We start from the raw sequence: 17,658 nt of genomic DNA, 5'->3' as shown, positions 1-17,658 counted from the left end.
AGTCTATGGGTGGAAAGCAGTACTCAAATTCAATTGTGATCCCAAGGCATGCTGGAAGCTTTTCCAAAATTTGGAAGTGAACCTTGGGTCCCTATCTGATACAATGCTCACTGGCACTCCATGCAAGCGCACTATGTTATCCATATAAAGTTGTGTTAATTTGGCCATAGAGAACTTGGTCTTGATGGGAATGAAATGAGCAGTCTTAGTAAGTCGATCAACGATCACCCATATCACGTCCATCCCCTTAGGTGTGCATGGTAGTCCAGTGATGAAGTCCATTGTGATCCTATCCTACTTCTAGTCTAGTACTGGGAGTGGCTGAAGAGTACCATAAGGTCGATGCCTCTCAGCTTTTACTTTCTGGCATGTAAGACAAGTCGCCACATACAAGGCTATTGTGATTCTCATGCTTGGCCACCAGTAATTTTGTTTGAGGTCTTTATACATCTTTGTATTTCCTGGGTGAAATGAGTACTCGGAGCTGTGTGCTTCTTGCACTATCTTGTCTTGTATATCCAAATCATTAGGTACACACAATCTGCCTCGAAACATCAATGCCCCATCACTGGCTAAAACAAAATCAGGGTCATTCATTGTTTGATCTTGAACCTTAACTCTGATCCACTGCAATTCAGGATCTAAAGGTTGTTTCATTATCACCTCTTGCCTAATAGTTGGATGTACCTATAGAGCCGCCAAGGATACAGTCAACCATTTAAGGTTTTCTAGTTGATGTTCAAGCTCTAAGGTTTCTCCTTCATATAAGAGGGCTTCATCCATTAGCGTCGTCTCTTGTACAAGTGGTGGGCTGGCTGCTAGGTGTGAGAGCGATACAGTCTGTGCCTTCTGACTCAATGCATCTACCACTACATTAGCTTTGCCAGGATGATACTGAATTTCGCAGTCATAATCCTTCACGAGCTCAAGCCATCTTCTCTGACTCATGTTCAAATCTTGGGTGAAAAAGTACTTAAGGCTTTTGTGATCACTGTATATCTCGCACTTCTCCCCATACAGATAATGTCGCCAAATCTTAAGGGTAAAAATGACTGCGGCTAGTTCCAAGTCATGAGTGGGGTAGTTCTTCTCATATTCCTTTAGTTGTCGGGATGCATACGCTATCAATTTACCGCGTTGCATAAGAACACAACCCAACCCCACCTTAGAAGCGTCAGCATAGACTGTCATTCCACCTGTGCCTTCGGGGATGGTCAACACAAGGGCTGACACCTATCTTTTCTTCAATTCCTGAACACATTCCTCTACCCATTCAAATTTCACACCCTTTTTGGTTAACTTAGTCATTGGTGCTGCGATTCGAGAAAAATTCTCAATGAAGCGCCGGTAGTACCCAGCCAAACCCAAGAAACTTCTAATTTCAGTAACATTCTTAGGGCTTTCCCACTCTACTATTGCTTTCACTTTGTCAGGATCCACCTCGATTCCGACCCTAGACACTACGTGTCCCAGGAATCCAACTTGCTCAAGCCAAAATTCACATTTACTGTATTTGGCAAACAATTGTTGTTCTCTCAACCTCTGTAACACCATCCTCAAGTGTTGAGTGTGCTCCTCTTCTGTCTTGGAGTAGATCAAGATGTCATCAATAAAAATAATCACCCATTTATTGAGGACATCATGAAATACTCGGTTCATTAAATCCATGAATGCTGCTGGTGCATTGGTTAAACCAAAAGATAATACTAGGAACTCATAGTGACCATACCGAGTCCTGAATGTTGTCTTGGGTATGTCGCCGCTCTTTATCTTTAGCTGATAATAGCCTGACCTAAGGTCTATCTTTGAAAATACCCTTGCACCCTGCAGTTGGTCAAACAAATCATCAATGCGCGGCAATGGATACCGGTTCTTAATGGTTAGCTAATTCAATTCCTGGTAATCAATGCACATACGCAAGCTGCCATCCTTCTTCTTGACAAACAATACTGGGGCACCCCAAGGTGAAACACTTGGGCGAATAAACCCCTTCTCCAACAATTCTTGCAACTGCATCTGCAACTCCTTCAATTTGGCTAGTGCCATCCTGTATGGAGCTTTAGACACTGGGGCTGCTCCAGGAATCAAGTCTATGGCAAACTCCAACTCTCTATCAGGCGGTAAATGCATCAGATCATTTGAAAAGACGTCGGAAATATCTTTAATTACCTTTACCTCTTCTAGAGGTGTAACCCTTGCATAAACATTAAGTACCGATGCTAAGTAACCCTGACATCCACTTTCCAACAACCTTACCGCTTGAAGGGCGGAGATGAGGACCTTTCTCACCCGTTTCATTTTATCTGCTTGGTATACCAATTCTTTTCCTTCATCATCTGTCACCCTAATCAATTTTTCAGCACACATCACATTAGCTCGATGGGTCGATAACCAATCCATGCCCAGTATAATGTCAAAATTCTGCATATTGAACTTAATGAGTTGTGCATCCAATTTCCTCCCACTGATTTCCACTGGGCACAGCCCATACACCTCCTTCAACTGTGTAACTTTACCAGTAGGCATACTAACAATCATCCCATGATCTAGTGTCTTGGGTGATATACCAAGTTTTTCAATAAATCTCTTAGATATGAATGAATGTGTAGCTCCTGAATCGAATAAGACATAGGCTGGTATGCCCGATATAGGTAGGAAACCTAGTGTAACAATGCATATAAGTACAGCAAGTCATCAATATTCAACATAAGGAAATTCTTAAATTTAAAATATACCTGCTACCACTTCCGTGCTGGCCTCAGCTTCCTTAGCTGATAGGGCATACATCCTTCCCTACGGTTGATTCTCTCAAGTTAAGGGAGGTCGGTATGCAGAGGGCTGACTAGAGGGCAAGGCTGGTCTGACCTGACAGTCTTTAGCATAGTGCCCATAGGAATGACAGTTAAAGCAATGAATCTGTGATGCCAAAACTAGGGCGGGGCCCCTCTGTAGTTGACCCGCTGTAGATGGAGGTCGGGGCGGCCTTAGGCCTGTAGGCACCATACTAGTGTTCAGGCGAAAAGATGTAGAGCCTGAACCACCAGCTGGTTGAGGAGGGTAGCCAGATGGCCTATAGGGCTGTCTATATGTAGGCCCAGAACTATACGACCCACGGTATGCCTTGGAGGAGTTGCCCATGTCCGGAAATGGATTTGACCTCTTCCACAATCCAGGTGTGAGGGACTGTTCTCCCTTCTGCTTATCTTCTATAGTCTTAGCCTTCTACACAATCTGGCCATAGTCTGTCAAATCTAAGACCTCAAGTACTGACCCAATGGATGCCTTTAACCCCTTCAAAAATCTTGCAGCCTTTTCTTCAGCTGACCTCATATGCCTAGGGGAAAAATGGAACAAGCTCTCAAACTGCTGTTGATACTCAAGGATAGTCTTACTCCCTTGAGTTAAGGCCATAAATTCAGTCTCCTTACGATCTCTGAAACTACGTGGGTAGTGATTGGCCAAGAACAACTCCTTGAACTATTCCTAGGTGGGTTCCGGATGTGCGGCCAACAATATGGGCTTAGAGGCTTGCCACCAAGAGTTGGCCTCCTTCTTGAGTTGCAGCCCTGCACATATAAGTTTTTGTGCCTCAGTGCAGTCAATCACCTCAAATATCTTCTCCAAGTCTTGGATCCACTGGTCCGGCTCTAGAGGATCACTTCCTACCTTAGAGAATACAGGTGGCAAGTTCCTCTTAAATGACTCTACTACCCTTGACGTATTATTCGTCCGCAGGTAATTGGGTGCATACGCCGGATAGTAAGGGTATGGAGGGGGCACCACATACGAAGGAACGCTGAAGGGTGGAATTAGAGGTGTACCTCCCACTTGTGGCCCCGTACCAGACCCTATAGGCGGGTCCTGTGGAGTAAGTATCTGGGGAGGTTGACCTGTTTGAGAAAGGTCTAACTGTTGCTGTATAGCAGTCATAAATGCTTGCTGCTGCTGAAGCATTTGTTGCTGGAAAGCCTGTTGTGACTGCTGAATTATGGTAGCAACATCCCTCGGAGTGATAACCGGTGGCGGATCCAGAAGTGTAGTCACAGGTGGGTCCCCTTGTGCCACACCCTGACCAAAGGTTTCTGGAGGTTGTGGGAGTGGGGTTTGCCCCATAGAGCGGGACCTTCTAGGATTAGGTGGTCGATCGACTGGACGAGGACCGCACAAGGTACCTTGTGCATTGCTTCCGGATCTAGTACATACCATCGTATCCTTGCACCTGGACCATACCATACACCACATTGGTTAAGCACCTTAGAATTTATATCGGCACATAATCATATGCCAACGCAAAGGGTATTATAGTGGATGATGTTTTGTAACTAGCCATAACTTAATCTCGAAAATACAGTGTTAGTGCTTCAACAAGTAGTACGATGGTCCCACACAACAATATGGTGCTAGCCGCACACTTTTTTTTTTCTCCCAACCGGCGGGCTGCCACCGACGGGCAGGTTGGCCCATCGGTCGGCCGGTCGGTCCGACCCGAGCAGAAATACGAACAGGGCTTTTAAGCCCTTGTTCCTCTTTTTCTTTTATTCCTTCCCCCTTTCTCTCTCTTAGGCAATTTTTGAGGGTTCCTTGACACTTCCACTCGCGATGTCACTCAATGATCCGGCGGGTTTTGGGAAGATTCAACTCCTCTACTCCCAAGTAAGTCTCTTCCCCATTTTTTCTTCTTAGAACGTGTACTTTGGAAGTAGAAACCATGTGTAGTCCTCAATCTTGATTTTTTTTTCCGTGTTTCTGTCCATAGAACAATGTTTCCATGAAAATGTGATGTTTGCTTTGTGATTTATCTCTAGTTTTAGGATTTACTTCTCAATTTTTGAGAGAAAACCCAACCGTGCCCTAATTTTCTCTAATTTGGGGCTTTCTTCTATCTCTACCCTTTTCTCCCCAACTAACGACTCAAATGAGTTTCTTATGCTTGGTTTGCACTTAAAATGTTGGAGAGATCATGGAAGGTTGTGTATGCATGAAATCCCATCTCTTTCCATGAAAATCCATCTCTTTTGTGTTGGTTTCTTTGATTCTCTGTCCATCACTTCATACTTGTGGATTCCTTGCACCTCAATGTCATAATAGAAGATGCCTTTGCACATTCTAGATTGTATAACAATGGCATTTCATTCATAGACATGTAAGCTTCAGGCTTTACTCTATTTTGAGACTTTTCATTTTTCTCAGATTGAACTTGCACATTGAGAATTGGGGTTTTTCTATCATTCCTCACTTGCCATGCTTCATATGCCTTTTGTCACATTTATGTTTTTCCATAATTGTTGTTTTGTCACTGGCCATGCATTTCATCCATAGATTTCCTATCATTCCTCACTTGTCACATTCTATTTTGCAAGAATTAGGTTTTGGGGCTTCCTCCTATTGCTCATCCATCTATTATTTCCTTTGTTATTCCTCTTCCTTACTTATCATTCTTTCTCCTCTTTTCTTGCCAGGATGTCTTCTCGTATAGGCAAGGAACCCGCATCCTCTTCCGCTTGGCGTAAGACCACCGCTTCCAAACGGAAAAGTGCAGGGACTAGTTCCCCAGCCCCTCGCACAAGGTGACCCAGACCTGCCCCTATTGATCCTTCCGACTACGATGAGGGACTCTTCCGCTATTCAGAGGCAGCAACCAACTGGCAGGCCTTCCTGAAGAGGTCTGTGGTGATGGAGAAGACTGTGGTAGTTGGTGACTTCCACAAGGTTCAGCTTTAGGAGAGGTTCACCGCACTGGGTTGGCAGTCTATCCTCCACATAGATCGTCCGTGCTATGAGCAGTTGGTTCGTAGATTCTACTGCAACTTGGAGGTCTCTCACCAATATGGAGAGTATGCGATAACCAACATGGTGAAGGGGGTGGACATTTAGTTGACTGTGGACACCCTGGCTAGCATTTTGGGTATTTCTTCAGTTGGGCAGCATTTCTACAGTCCTCCAAGGAGTAAGCCCGTGGGCCAGTCCTTGAGTTTGGAGACACAGGACTTATCTATGAGACCATCTATGGCAGTAGAGAGCGTCCGGATTCCGAGACGTCATTTTACCCAGAGGTTCATGTGTTTGTCCGTTTGGTCCAGTTCAATTTGCTCCCCAGAGGAGGTCACCGGAACCAGGTAGGCTTCATGGCAGCCTACTTAGCCTTCTACATTTATAAGGCCTTAGAGGGAGGTGTCGAGCACTTGTACTTGCATTACGTCATCCTCAAGACTATGGAGCACCATACCTCACACCTCGAGGACTGAGGGTTTCCCTATGGTAGGATCCTCACTAGGATCTTTGAGTTCGTTAGGGTGGACCTGAGTAGTGAGGAGGGGAAAACTCCAGCAGATAATTTTGACAGGGGAAATCTATTGAGGATGGGTCTCCACACACTCATGGATGTACCTCAGAGAGCAGGGGCTCAGAGAGGCAGGGACAGGAGGAATGCCTATAGGGAGGATGTTCCCATGGAGGAGGAGTCTAGTGAGGAGGATGAGGATTATGTTCCTCAGTGCAAGGAGGAGGATTTTGTGGACGAGGATATCCTCGAGGAGGACCCTCTTGACTGGAGAGGTGCTGATCCTGGCTTCATGAGAGCTGCAGGCCCACAGCATAGAGCCCCACCTCCTGAGAGTGGTGCATATGATTTTGAGGGCATGATGCCTGCTATGAGGGCCTTAAAAGACGGGCAAGATCAGCTGCTAAGAAGACTGGATGAGAGTGCTTCGAGAGAGGAAAACATCCTAGAGAGGCAGGCTACCTTAGAGAGTTCCTTCCTCAGATTGGGCGAGGACTTGGATACAACGGCCAATGCCATTTCAACGGATTTTTTCCGACTTCGGGGGGATGTACAGCTGGTGAACTCGAGGTTTGACTACTACGACTGTCGACTCAACGTTAGCTCGAGACCTAGGAGGGATGGAGTAATAGTATTGGACGATGACAATGATCTTTGAGGACTTAGCTCGTCCGTCTACACTAGCTTCTCACCTGTTCCCGTGTTGCTGATCTTATTATATATTTCTTTCTTTTCTCATTCTTTGTACTTTATCTGTCATTGGACTTGCTTGTGGGGTGTTATGTTTTGTTGGTGGCTTGTGCTAGTTTTTTTTCTTTTGTATGTTTGATAACTTGTGTAGTTTAGTTATGGCGCCATTTGTTAATTATGATCATTGATCTATATATATGTTGTTTATCAGGTGTTTGTGTAAAAATTTTTTGGAAATCTCGTTTTGCGTCGTTATGCTGCCGAAATTTCGTTAAATTTGTACTCGATGGGTTATGACATCAATTAACTAATCCTTTATTGTTTCCAAGTACCTTTCTCTCATGCATGCCATGAAATGCGTTAACTAAATGCAACCATTATTATTACTTCCTTTATTTGGCTTTTAACTCTTTAAAGTTTTTACATTTACCCAATCCCATTTTCTATTATAGATTCTATGGGGTCTATATGGTATGCTATGAGTGAATAGAGCATCACGCTCTGATACCACCGTTGTCACGCCCCGTTCACACAGAACCGGACCGGTGACAGGGTTAACTCCGATTAACCCAAACCTGCCAGGATCATTTGATACAGTATCCAACCACAGCATACACACAACTAAGAAAATGTTCAACAGTTCAGCGAAAGACTTAATTTACCTGTAAATATCCCCGATATACTTGATACCCAAATTGTAATACATAGTTAAGTACATGTGGGCCCGCAGGCATGATATTTACATAAAAAGAATACAATTTACATATCAAGTACACAAAAGGGGTCGTCAAAAGAATCAAAAAGTAACCCTGTATGGAGTCACTGCTGTGGTCCCACAGCACAACCCTGGCACGTGCAATCTGTACCGTGCCTATAGTCCTCGGGGACCCACCAATCCTCCTCGGGAAATTCCACTGTGGGGCCCGACCCTTGATCCTCAGGCTGGTGACCTGCAAAATCATCTAAAAGAGGTGCACACGTGGGATGAGCTCACTAGCTCAGTAAGTGAAAAGAAGGACCACACAACAGTCCACACAACAATCATAACCATATGCACTATATGCTATGCAAATCATTTTTTATCACATCCACCTATTCAACATTACTAAGTCTTTGGTTTAGTACTACTACAACCACAGTGTGCGTATACTCCGGGTACGAGCCACGAACTCCATCCCGCGATACGCCCATAGGGCTGCGTAGAAGGCCCACCGTGAGTGCTAAGAAAATAAAGGCATGCCGACTACCAGCTCTCAACATAAAAGTAAATGACAGAAATTAAAGATACTGACTCCAGCAATTTAAAAACAGTACGATTGGCCCTCTTGAATATACCGCCGAGGTTGCTGACTGTCCTAATGACCAGCCGGGCGTATGTCTAACTGCCACAGTGACCCGACAACCGCGACCACTGCTTCCCCCCAAATGGTAACCCAACACCTTAACCCCTGTTGGGAAGGGTCGTAGCATGGGAAGATGATAATCCTAAACCGCATGCTCCTATATGATATAGTACGATTGTATAGTGCCACCGCGTCCCATTCCACGGGCCACCAATGCACTCGTTTCCAAGCCGACTACGGCATCTAGTCTATAATGCATTATACACAATGATGTCAACATTCACCACATAAGCACATGGCATAAAAATATGAGGATGATTAAGCTACATATAAGTTGCATGATGACATGGCTAATCTAGATACGATTTAATGTATGCCAAACAAGCCTTAAAATAAGGCCAAACGTCCTCTCCCCACTTACCTGTAGTGTACAAAGACTCACGCCCGGTACGAGTGAGATCCGGTGCGAGAAGCGTAAGTTTTGGTGAACCTATCATAAGTGAATGGGGTTAGCATTTCACCACTTTGGGGTCAAACTAACAAGACTTGATGACAAAATCATGTTTAGAAACCTAAAAGAAGGTCGCACATCCGTTTTGAGTCCATTCGGACGTACAAATCACGTTGGGAGCCTCTTAGGTGTGTCAGACAGCCCACCTGTCCTGACCCACCAGTTATGATCGACGGGCAGGTTGGCCCATCGGTCGGCCCGCTGGTGGAGGCCGAGGGCCTGCTAGGATCGGCGGGCAGGTTGGCCCGCTGGTCGGCCCGTCGGTAGGGCCCGCCGATTGGCCCCGAGGCCCTGTCCTCTCAGGTGGGTGCCCTTAGGCGGGCCATTTGGCCCACCAGTCTTGGCCCACCGGTCTTGGCAAAAAAATACCATTTTCCCCGGAACCTTCCCCAACCTTTGGGGAATCAAATGGGGCTTTTTCAAACCCACTCTCCACACATTCAAGGTCTCATAAGATGATTCTAACCTAGATCTAGGTTAGATTTAAGGAATGGAATCCATCTTACCTTCTTTGCTCAAGAACTCGTTCAAAAACCCCAAAAATCACTTCTTAGCTCAAGAAATCACTAATGCTTCTCCAACCTTGTAAACACTTCTTCAAATCCTTCAAAATCAACACATAGACCATCCATCAAACCTTAGATTCGTCATTTCAATGGGGATTTACAAGATCTCAAGGAACTCTACCCAAATCAAGGGTTTTACTTGGGTTTGGTGAAGGTTTAAGAAACATAGCCTTTGCTCACCTCAAATCATAGATCTCGTGTTGGGGATCACTCTTCCAGCGTCGAAATGGAAAGATCAAACCTTGGCGCCGCTTAAATTCATTTCTTCTTCCTCTTCCTTCCCCTTTCCTCTTCTCCATTCTCTTTTTTCCTTCTTTTCTCTCTCCTCTTTACTCTTCTCACCGAACGCCCGAATGTCATAAATGAGAAAATGAAAAAAACATAATTATACTATTTATACTTTTTTAAAACAGCTAGTAACCTCATGGGTGGGTCACTCAGGTGGGCAGATGCGCCCACCTGTGACCACCCACCTGAGGGCCGAAAATTGGCCATCAAGTGGGATTTTGGTGGAATTCGACTCTCGGCATGAGTCTCACTCTCGGCACAAGGTATATTATACATATGCGCTTTAGGATACGGCTATATACCAGCTTTATCCATACATAACCTTATGATATGTGCATGTACACGGCTTGGGTACATCCATCTCCTCTGGCACTGACTCGGACTTGTCTGGCCAACCGGTGTTCAAAGTCACCCTTGCCATCATGGTCCATAAGGAACCCACCTTAACCCTCTCCGGTTCAGGTCCTGCATGGTTAAACCGAGTCAATCGTGTAATTAGACCGGGTTTAAAAAGTAGGGTATCACACAGTCGGTAACTCTAGTGGTATATTCAAAGGGCTAATCGTACTGCTTTTATTTCTGGTGGAGTCACCCATTTTACTTTCTGTTATTTAAATTTACTGAAGGTCAGAGTGTATTTAAATTCTGGTGCCAACGGTGGGCCTTCTCCGACAAGCCTATGGACGTATCGCGAGATGGGGTTCGTGGCTCGTACCCGAGGCATACGTGCACTGTGGTTATGAGTAGCACATAACCTATGGCCTAGTAATGTTGTTAGGATAATAGGGTTAAAATGACTTGCGTATAAGTGCATTTGTGTTGTGACTGTTTGTGTGGTTTTCCTTGTGCGGTCTTTCTTTCCACTTACTGGGCTAGTGAGCTCACCCCACGTGTATAACTCTTTTAGGCGAGGATTGTGCTATAGGGCTGTAGTGACTCCAATGTGATTCTTCTAGATTATTTTGATGTACTCCCTTTTGATGACTTCATGGTTAAATTATTATATTTTTGTGTATATATCATGCCTTCGGGCCCAAATGTATATAACTTTTATAACTCAATTTGGGTATCAAGTATTTGGGATACAATTACTGGTATTATTATGGATAGGTCTTTCGCTGAAAATACAGGTTTGTCTTAGTTTAGTAGAGGTATGTTGTATTGCAATTACTGCATTGTTGATCTTGGCAGGTTTGTGAGTTAACCGGTGTTAACTCTGTCACCGGCTCGGCTTTGTACGAGTGGGGTGTGACAAGAATCGAACCATTTTCTAAACAGTTTTGTGGTTTCAGTGTAAACAGCTCGGTTCAATTTTGGTAAACGGTTTCGATTTCAAATTCACATCCTTGAGCCCACCTATTATGGGACTAGGATAAGGCTAGATGGACTATTATAATTAACATAACACAATTCACTCACTTATGGGAGAGGATCCAAATGGGAGACTGGAGAAGACCTAGAGGAAAAGTTGAGTTCGTGCAGAAATTTAAGGAGCTTCACACATTAGCAAGTATTCCTCTTACTCCCATTAACTATACTAGATATGGTATATTTATATATCTGTGTTCTAATCACCGCAAGGAGACGAATCTTCGGAGGTTTTCTCCAACACTCATCAGGCATTCCATACAGCTTCAATTTGGACGGTAGCGCACTTAATTTCCTCTGAAGAAAAAACCCTGTATATAGCCAAATGTTGGTTCTCTGAGACTCTACTGGAGGCGGTAAAAGAGGGAGTTAGGATTAGGAGTATCACAAGAAGAAAACAGTTAAAAGAAATAATGGGCAATGCGATCAACTATGGAACGAGTGCCCACTAAATTCCTCCTGGCACAAGTGTTCCTTTAAACGTGGCAAAGTGACATTTGTAAGCCTTCAAGGACTTCACATTCCTTCTGAATTTCAACCTTTGTATTACCCAAAAATTCTGCCTAATCCAGCACAATAACTGGAATAAATTGAATAGGACAGAACCAGGAGTGTTCGACCACCATGCTTCAGTGACAGTAGTACTGCAGCTAGGGGTGATCCTTCAATTTGGGTTTGAACTTGTTAATCTTGCTTGCAGGAGGACAATGCTGCCTGGGAAGCAAGTGGGAGTCAGCAATAGGGGTATCCTCCACCCCCACGACGATGATGTTCAGGGCCTGATTGTCTGTCGGCGTTAATGAAGATGTGCCTACACTGAAGCCCGCACGGAATTGCTACCTCCTGATCAAATCAATTACAGCACAGAACAGCACATTGGATTAGAGTCAGACTATGGTCCTAAGATGTGAAAGTTATCTGTACGAATGAGAGAGAATGGGAAATGAAAAAAAAAAAAAAGGAGGAACAAGAGAGAATGGGCAATGCAAAGTTGATGCAGACCCAATGGGCAACGATCCTCACAGGAATAAAGGTTAAGCAAGAAGTTCATGACAGGACAATTTAGGTCAGCTCCATTATGGCATTATGTTTACGAGACCCCACCTTGAGTCCCTGGCCCACCCACCAACCCACCCACCCAAATAAAAGGCCATAAACTCGTAAACAGAAAGGTCCATCATAAATAAGCCCATGAACTCCATAAGTCGATCCATTAAGGACCATATGGCAGCGCAGCAGCACTTATAATTAGATTGAATATTGTACTGCTTCTACTTTTAGAAAAGTTGCAGCCAGCTGCCTCTCAATTACTCTGACCCCAGCCAACAATTTCACACCAATCTATCTCAATTACTCTGACCCCAGCAAACAATTTCACACCAATCTATCCATCTTATCTATCCTCGCTTTCCACTTTCTCGTCCGTAATCCATATCGTCAGCGTGGACTACACACAGGCAACAGCTGTTGTATTACTCACCCGCTCAGTCGCTCGTACTCCAATTCTGATCCTCTAATAAATAAAGCCATTTTCTCAGTTCTCATTCCACATATCGGACAAATTTACTCTTGAGTTTTTTTTTTTTTTTTGTTAAATAAATCAAAATTTTTAATCTCGTTACCCCTATTTCGTAACATTTAATATATCGACGCGGTATTGAAATTGATGACTAGCAATATAATGATTTTCTTTAGAAAAAAAAAAATAAAATAAAATTTTACACTGTTTACCCACTGTACCATTTCGCCAAATATGATATCACACTAAACTGAAATTGATGATCAGCGATATCAAAACAATCTATTAAGGAATTTCGGTTTTTGATCGATTTTGATTCGATTTCAGCTTATTTTGATTTTTCAATATCGATTTGGATCGATTTATTGTCGGGATCGAACCATAATGAAATCTTACATTCATAACTTATAATGATGAAATATTTGATAAAAACACTTTAAATTTGTGACTAAATCATGATTTATCATTATAAGGAAAAGATAACTAATATTAAAGCCAATGAATAACTAATTATTAAGAAGATAATTAATATTAAAATCACTAAATGAATTGTTCATTTAATTTTCCTACTAATTTTGTATAGTTGTTGAATAAGGAAATCAATGGAAGCATTGTTACAATTTACAAATCAATTTCTCTATTCATAACCTCGTATTCATTGATTTGTAACAATTCTTATTGCAACAAAAATATTTTCACTAATGTTATTAAAAATGGATAATCAATTCATAAATTTATAATCTCATAATCATTTATTTTTTTTAGGGAAATTTTCTTGTACCAACCATAAAAAAATTCATAATTCCCTATAACTCCACAAATTGAAAATAATACCCACCACACCTCTAATGTGTAACACTGTTAACTTAAAACGTGAAAAGACTTTTTTAACCCTTCTACTAATCTATAAGAGAACATTTTTTCACCATTGGAAACCCTTGCCAGGAGGAGCTCATACCACCACACTCAGCTTAGTCATGACCCTAGCAATAGTGGGAAGAGAAAACAGTAGCAATAGCAGAAGTGGGGAGTTCATACCACCGCACTCAGCTAAGCAAAAACCAACAGAAAAAATTTCTTCACAGGTAACCAGAGCAAGTTCAAATCATGGATGTTTAGGTTCACAAAAAGAAAAGCATTTTACTAATGTGGGAGTTTTAATGTTGAGGTATAATAGTAAATTTACCCATACCCAAGGGTAGTTTAACCATTTAGATAATAGTAAATTGCTACCGTCACCACTTAACGAATTTCTTCTAATGAAATCAATTTATTAAAAATTTTCTTATGAAAGTGAAGAACGAACAAGATTTTTTTTTTTAAATCTAGGATCATAGGAAATTATGAATGCTTTCAGGGTGGTATAAAAAAGTTTCCTTTTTTTTCCTTTCATAACTTTCATTCAGTTTCATTTTGATTTGATTATTGACCAGCTTGATTTGAACATGAAAACAAATCCCAACATACCTGAGTCCAAAACCAATCTAATAATGATAGATTTAATTTGATCCGACCTCTTTCGGCTTCAATCGATTTTATCAATTCGATCTAAATTTTGACACCCATAGTTATAGCTAAACACCACTGTTACCCCAACTTCTGTTCATACCCACCAAAGCACAACGCCGATATCAAATGTGAGATCTGAGAAGTCGCCTTCCTCCTCTTACTGGCAGAATTAGTGACCTCCTATAATTCTATATATGCATCATTTAATTTCCCTTCACTATATATTTTTTTATTTTCTTCCCTTAATTACATCGCATCATGTAGGCACTGGATATTTTCACAAAAAAAGATGTCGATAATAGATTTTTTTTCTTTTTTGGTAGAAAATGTAGATACTTTATATTTGCCCCCCGCCCCCAATAAAAAAACAAATGTAGATAATATGTAGACCGTAGACGTGGAAAAGAGAGATTAAATCCCAAGCTCTACAGTGTATACCCCATTCCCTCTAACTTCAATTTTTTGGACTTTCTTCGTCATTATCAAAGATATTAAAGTAGCAAACACAGAGCATCTTTAACTTTTAAAACCATCATAATCAATAAAATAAATTTATAGTCGCCAAAAAAAAAAGAAAAGAAAAAAGATCCAACCAACCGTTATCTTCTTCTATTTTACTCTTTATTTACATCTGACTAAATAATAATTAAACAAAAAATAATAATTCTTTACTCCAAACCATAACCATCCTCCCCTTTCAAATCTCAATGGAGAACAAGATGGCCAGAGAAAATAATAATAATAATAATAATTCACTCGAGCAGAGAGAAACTCTGAAATCACAGAAGAGATAAAATTGGGATTGAACAAGTACAAAAATAGAGAGCAAGTGTGTCCGTCTGTGTGCTTCGTGTGTACCAACTTCAGTCCAAAGCATTAGGCCCAGCACATGCCTGCTTAACTGGACTCCAAACCCACTGCACCAAAAACTTTCTCCCTCTCCTTCCATTGAGATTATAGGTCCTCCCACCTCTGTCCCGCATCACCTGCCCAATATACCCACCACCCCCACCAGTCCCATACAACCCCTCACACAAATCCCCAATCTCCGTCGGCGCAGTCGGGTCCTCCCCCGCATACCAGGCATTTACAAGCGGATTTGAAGCCAACTCCGCCAATTCATGCCCAATCACGCTGATCATACCATCCACCCCAACATCCCCATTCGGCGGCGACAAAGCCCCAGGACCACTACCACCCATGTACCCAGGCACCGCAAACGGGTAGGCACACACCTCAGGGCACTGCTTTCCTGAGTTACCTACCCAGGCGTATGGCAGCGTGTGACCCACCATGGAAGGGAAGGTGAAGTAATGGAAACCACAAACTGCTCGACAAAAGTCCTGAACGGTGACATCGTTAGAGGTTAAGACCAAGTAGATGCCGTTCTTGTGATCTACCTGGAAGGGTGCGGACCTAACAGCATTATCGATGACTTCCTGGATGGAGAGACGAGTGAGGTGGGTCCCATGGGAGTAGTGGTGATCGATGTACTCACGGGCAATGACGACGGAGCGCGAGATGTTGGCGCCGGTCTGATCGGTGTAGAGGGAGACGGTGTGCCACCATTCGGAGACGGACGGAGAAGGAGCGACACGGTGGTTGGCTGAGATGGAGAGGAGGAAGTCCTTGATAAGGAGCTTCTGGGAAGGGTTCCATTGTCCGTACCAGATGAGGTAGATGTTTACTGGGGAGGAGAGGACTGGACCCATGTGGTAGCGGAGGTGGACGAGGTTTGAGGAACCCTCAAACTTCTTGGAGGTGGAGAGGGTTGAAGGTGGGAACTTTGGGTTGATGTACTCCGGCCGATTAAGGTCTAGGGTTTGAGAAGTTGGGGAAGAAGATGCACTGACTTGGAAGCAATTTGAGTGGAAGGAAAGAAAAAGAAAAAATGTAAGAAGACGAATTATAGACATTTTGGGAATTCAGATCCAGAGCAAGTATGATGGTGTTGGTCGATGGACATAATAGCTGAGGAAGAGGGAGGTTTAAAAAGAGGAAGAACTGAACTTGGAAGAGCACGGGAAAGAGGGAAATGGGCTGGTGACAGCTGCACTGTGGGCACCTCTTCTGTCTTTCTCGTTCTTCTGGAAAACCGGGATTTACCTTTTTGAGAAGATGAAAATGACGGGAATAACCCACATGTTTAGTAGATGTGCTTAGTACTGAAAATCATCGTTTTTGGATTAACATTTTTTTTTTTGTGTGTGCTCCATGGTAACAATCATAATGGCGCCTCAGCCTAAACTTCTATACTGTAAAATGAAAAAAAGAAATTTACTGTGACTCCTCTACACTAGGCTTATATTTACTGAAATTTTCTAATCTTTTACTTTTGTTCCGATACTTCCTTACTTTTGGATTTTTATATATATTTTTTTCTTTACTCTTTTCAAATACTCAGATTATCCCTCATTTTCACATAACCTATTAAGCTTTCTTCAAATTGAATGGTTCAAAAAAGATTAATTTCACGATTCCATCATTTGAAAAGCTCATCTTTCTCTCTTTCTTTCTATTTCTCAGCACCCCATTTAATCTTTAATTATCCATTGAAATTTTGAGAAGAATTTATGTTGGACACTTAATAGGTCCTTTGCTTTTCTTCTCTTTTTTTTTTTTGGTTTTCTTTGTCAATCATGATGAATTTCGCGTCTGAAACAACCAAGTATGTTTTCCCAAAGAGATTTGAAAGTCGGGGACTTGTAGGAAGCTTTGATGTCGGGTTGTTATTTTAATCAATCTATATGCTCCCTAAAATTTTCTGGGTTTTGTTCATCATGTGATGGTTTTTGGAGTTTCACCTTGTGGGTTTGTGTTTTGTGGTCGTTTTTTTGGCTCTTACACAATTCCAAATCTCAAATTTGTGAAGTTCAGAGTTTTCAAGCGAATGGGTTAATATGAAATCAAGAAGTAGAGGTGTGCATCACCAATTGGCTTCCTTATACTATGAGTTGATGTTTATATATGAGAACAATGATTTTAGTTTTCTGTGCATTGTATTCTTGTTTTTGAAATGAACTGGGTGCAAAAGAAGTTCTTGGTTGAATGGTATCAATATTTCCTTATAATATTGATAATGAAATATTTCCTTGTGTTCCTGTTTCTGAAATGACTGGTTCAAAAATGGTCAATTTGAAAAAAGTTTTAATAGGTTACAGGTGAAAAGGATGGGTAATCTGGGCAATTAAAAAGAGTAGGAGATAAAGAGATGTAAAAGTCCAAAAGTATGGGTGTATAAGAAAAAAAGTAAAAGGTAGGGGAGTATTAGTAAATATAGGCCAAGTGTAGGGGAGTGATAGTAAATTCCCCCAATATATATATATATATATATATATACATGATTGATGCTTTAGATTTTGACTGGTGAGATTCATATATGAGAGCCAAAGTCCCTGAAGAAAATTATGCACAAATGGTAAGCAGAGAGTACTAGGTTGGGCCGGCGCAGAATACTCGAATGCCTAAGTCAGAAGTCTGCAACGGGTAAAACTTAGAATTCCGAAAAGAATCAATCCCCTCCTTGGAGGCTTACCTCTTATATTTATAGCTGTTTGGTGATGGTCGCTTATGTCGAGCTTTTT

The 17,658-nt window shown here is 42.2% G+C and overlaps 1 protein-coding gene across 1 annotated transcript; it reads right to left on the bottom strand.

Annotated features, from left to right (window-relative positions):
* Positions 1-14,661: 14,661 nt before the first annotated feature.
* On the bottom strand, positions 14,662-16,107 carry LOC122088079 (protein EXORDIUM-like 5). Its single transcript, XM_042657224.1, has one exon. It carries the CDS (start codon positions 15,988-15,990, stop codon positions 14,938-14,940), a length of 1,053 nt encoding a protein of 350 aa, XP_042513158.1. The 5' UTR covers positions 15,991-16,107; the 3' UTR covers positions 14,662-14,937.
* Positions 16,108-17,658: the final 1,551 nt, after the last annotated feature.

The sequence above is a fragment of the Macadamia integrifolia genome, chromosome 9, assembly GCF_013358625.1.
Source record: "Macadamia integrifolia cultivar HAES 741 chromosome 9, SCU_Mint_v3, whole genome shotgun sequence".
NCBI classification, from domain to species: Eukaryota; Viridiplantae; Streptophyta; class Magnoliopsida; order Proteales; family Proteaceae; genus Macadamia; species Macadamia integrifolia.
Note: the sequence above shows the minus strand (reverse complement) of the source record. Positions and strands in the feature narration are given on the sequence as shown.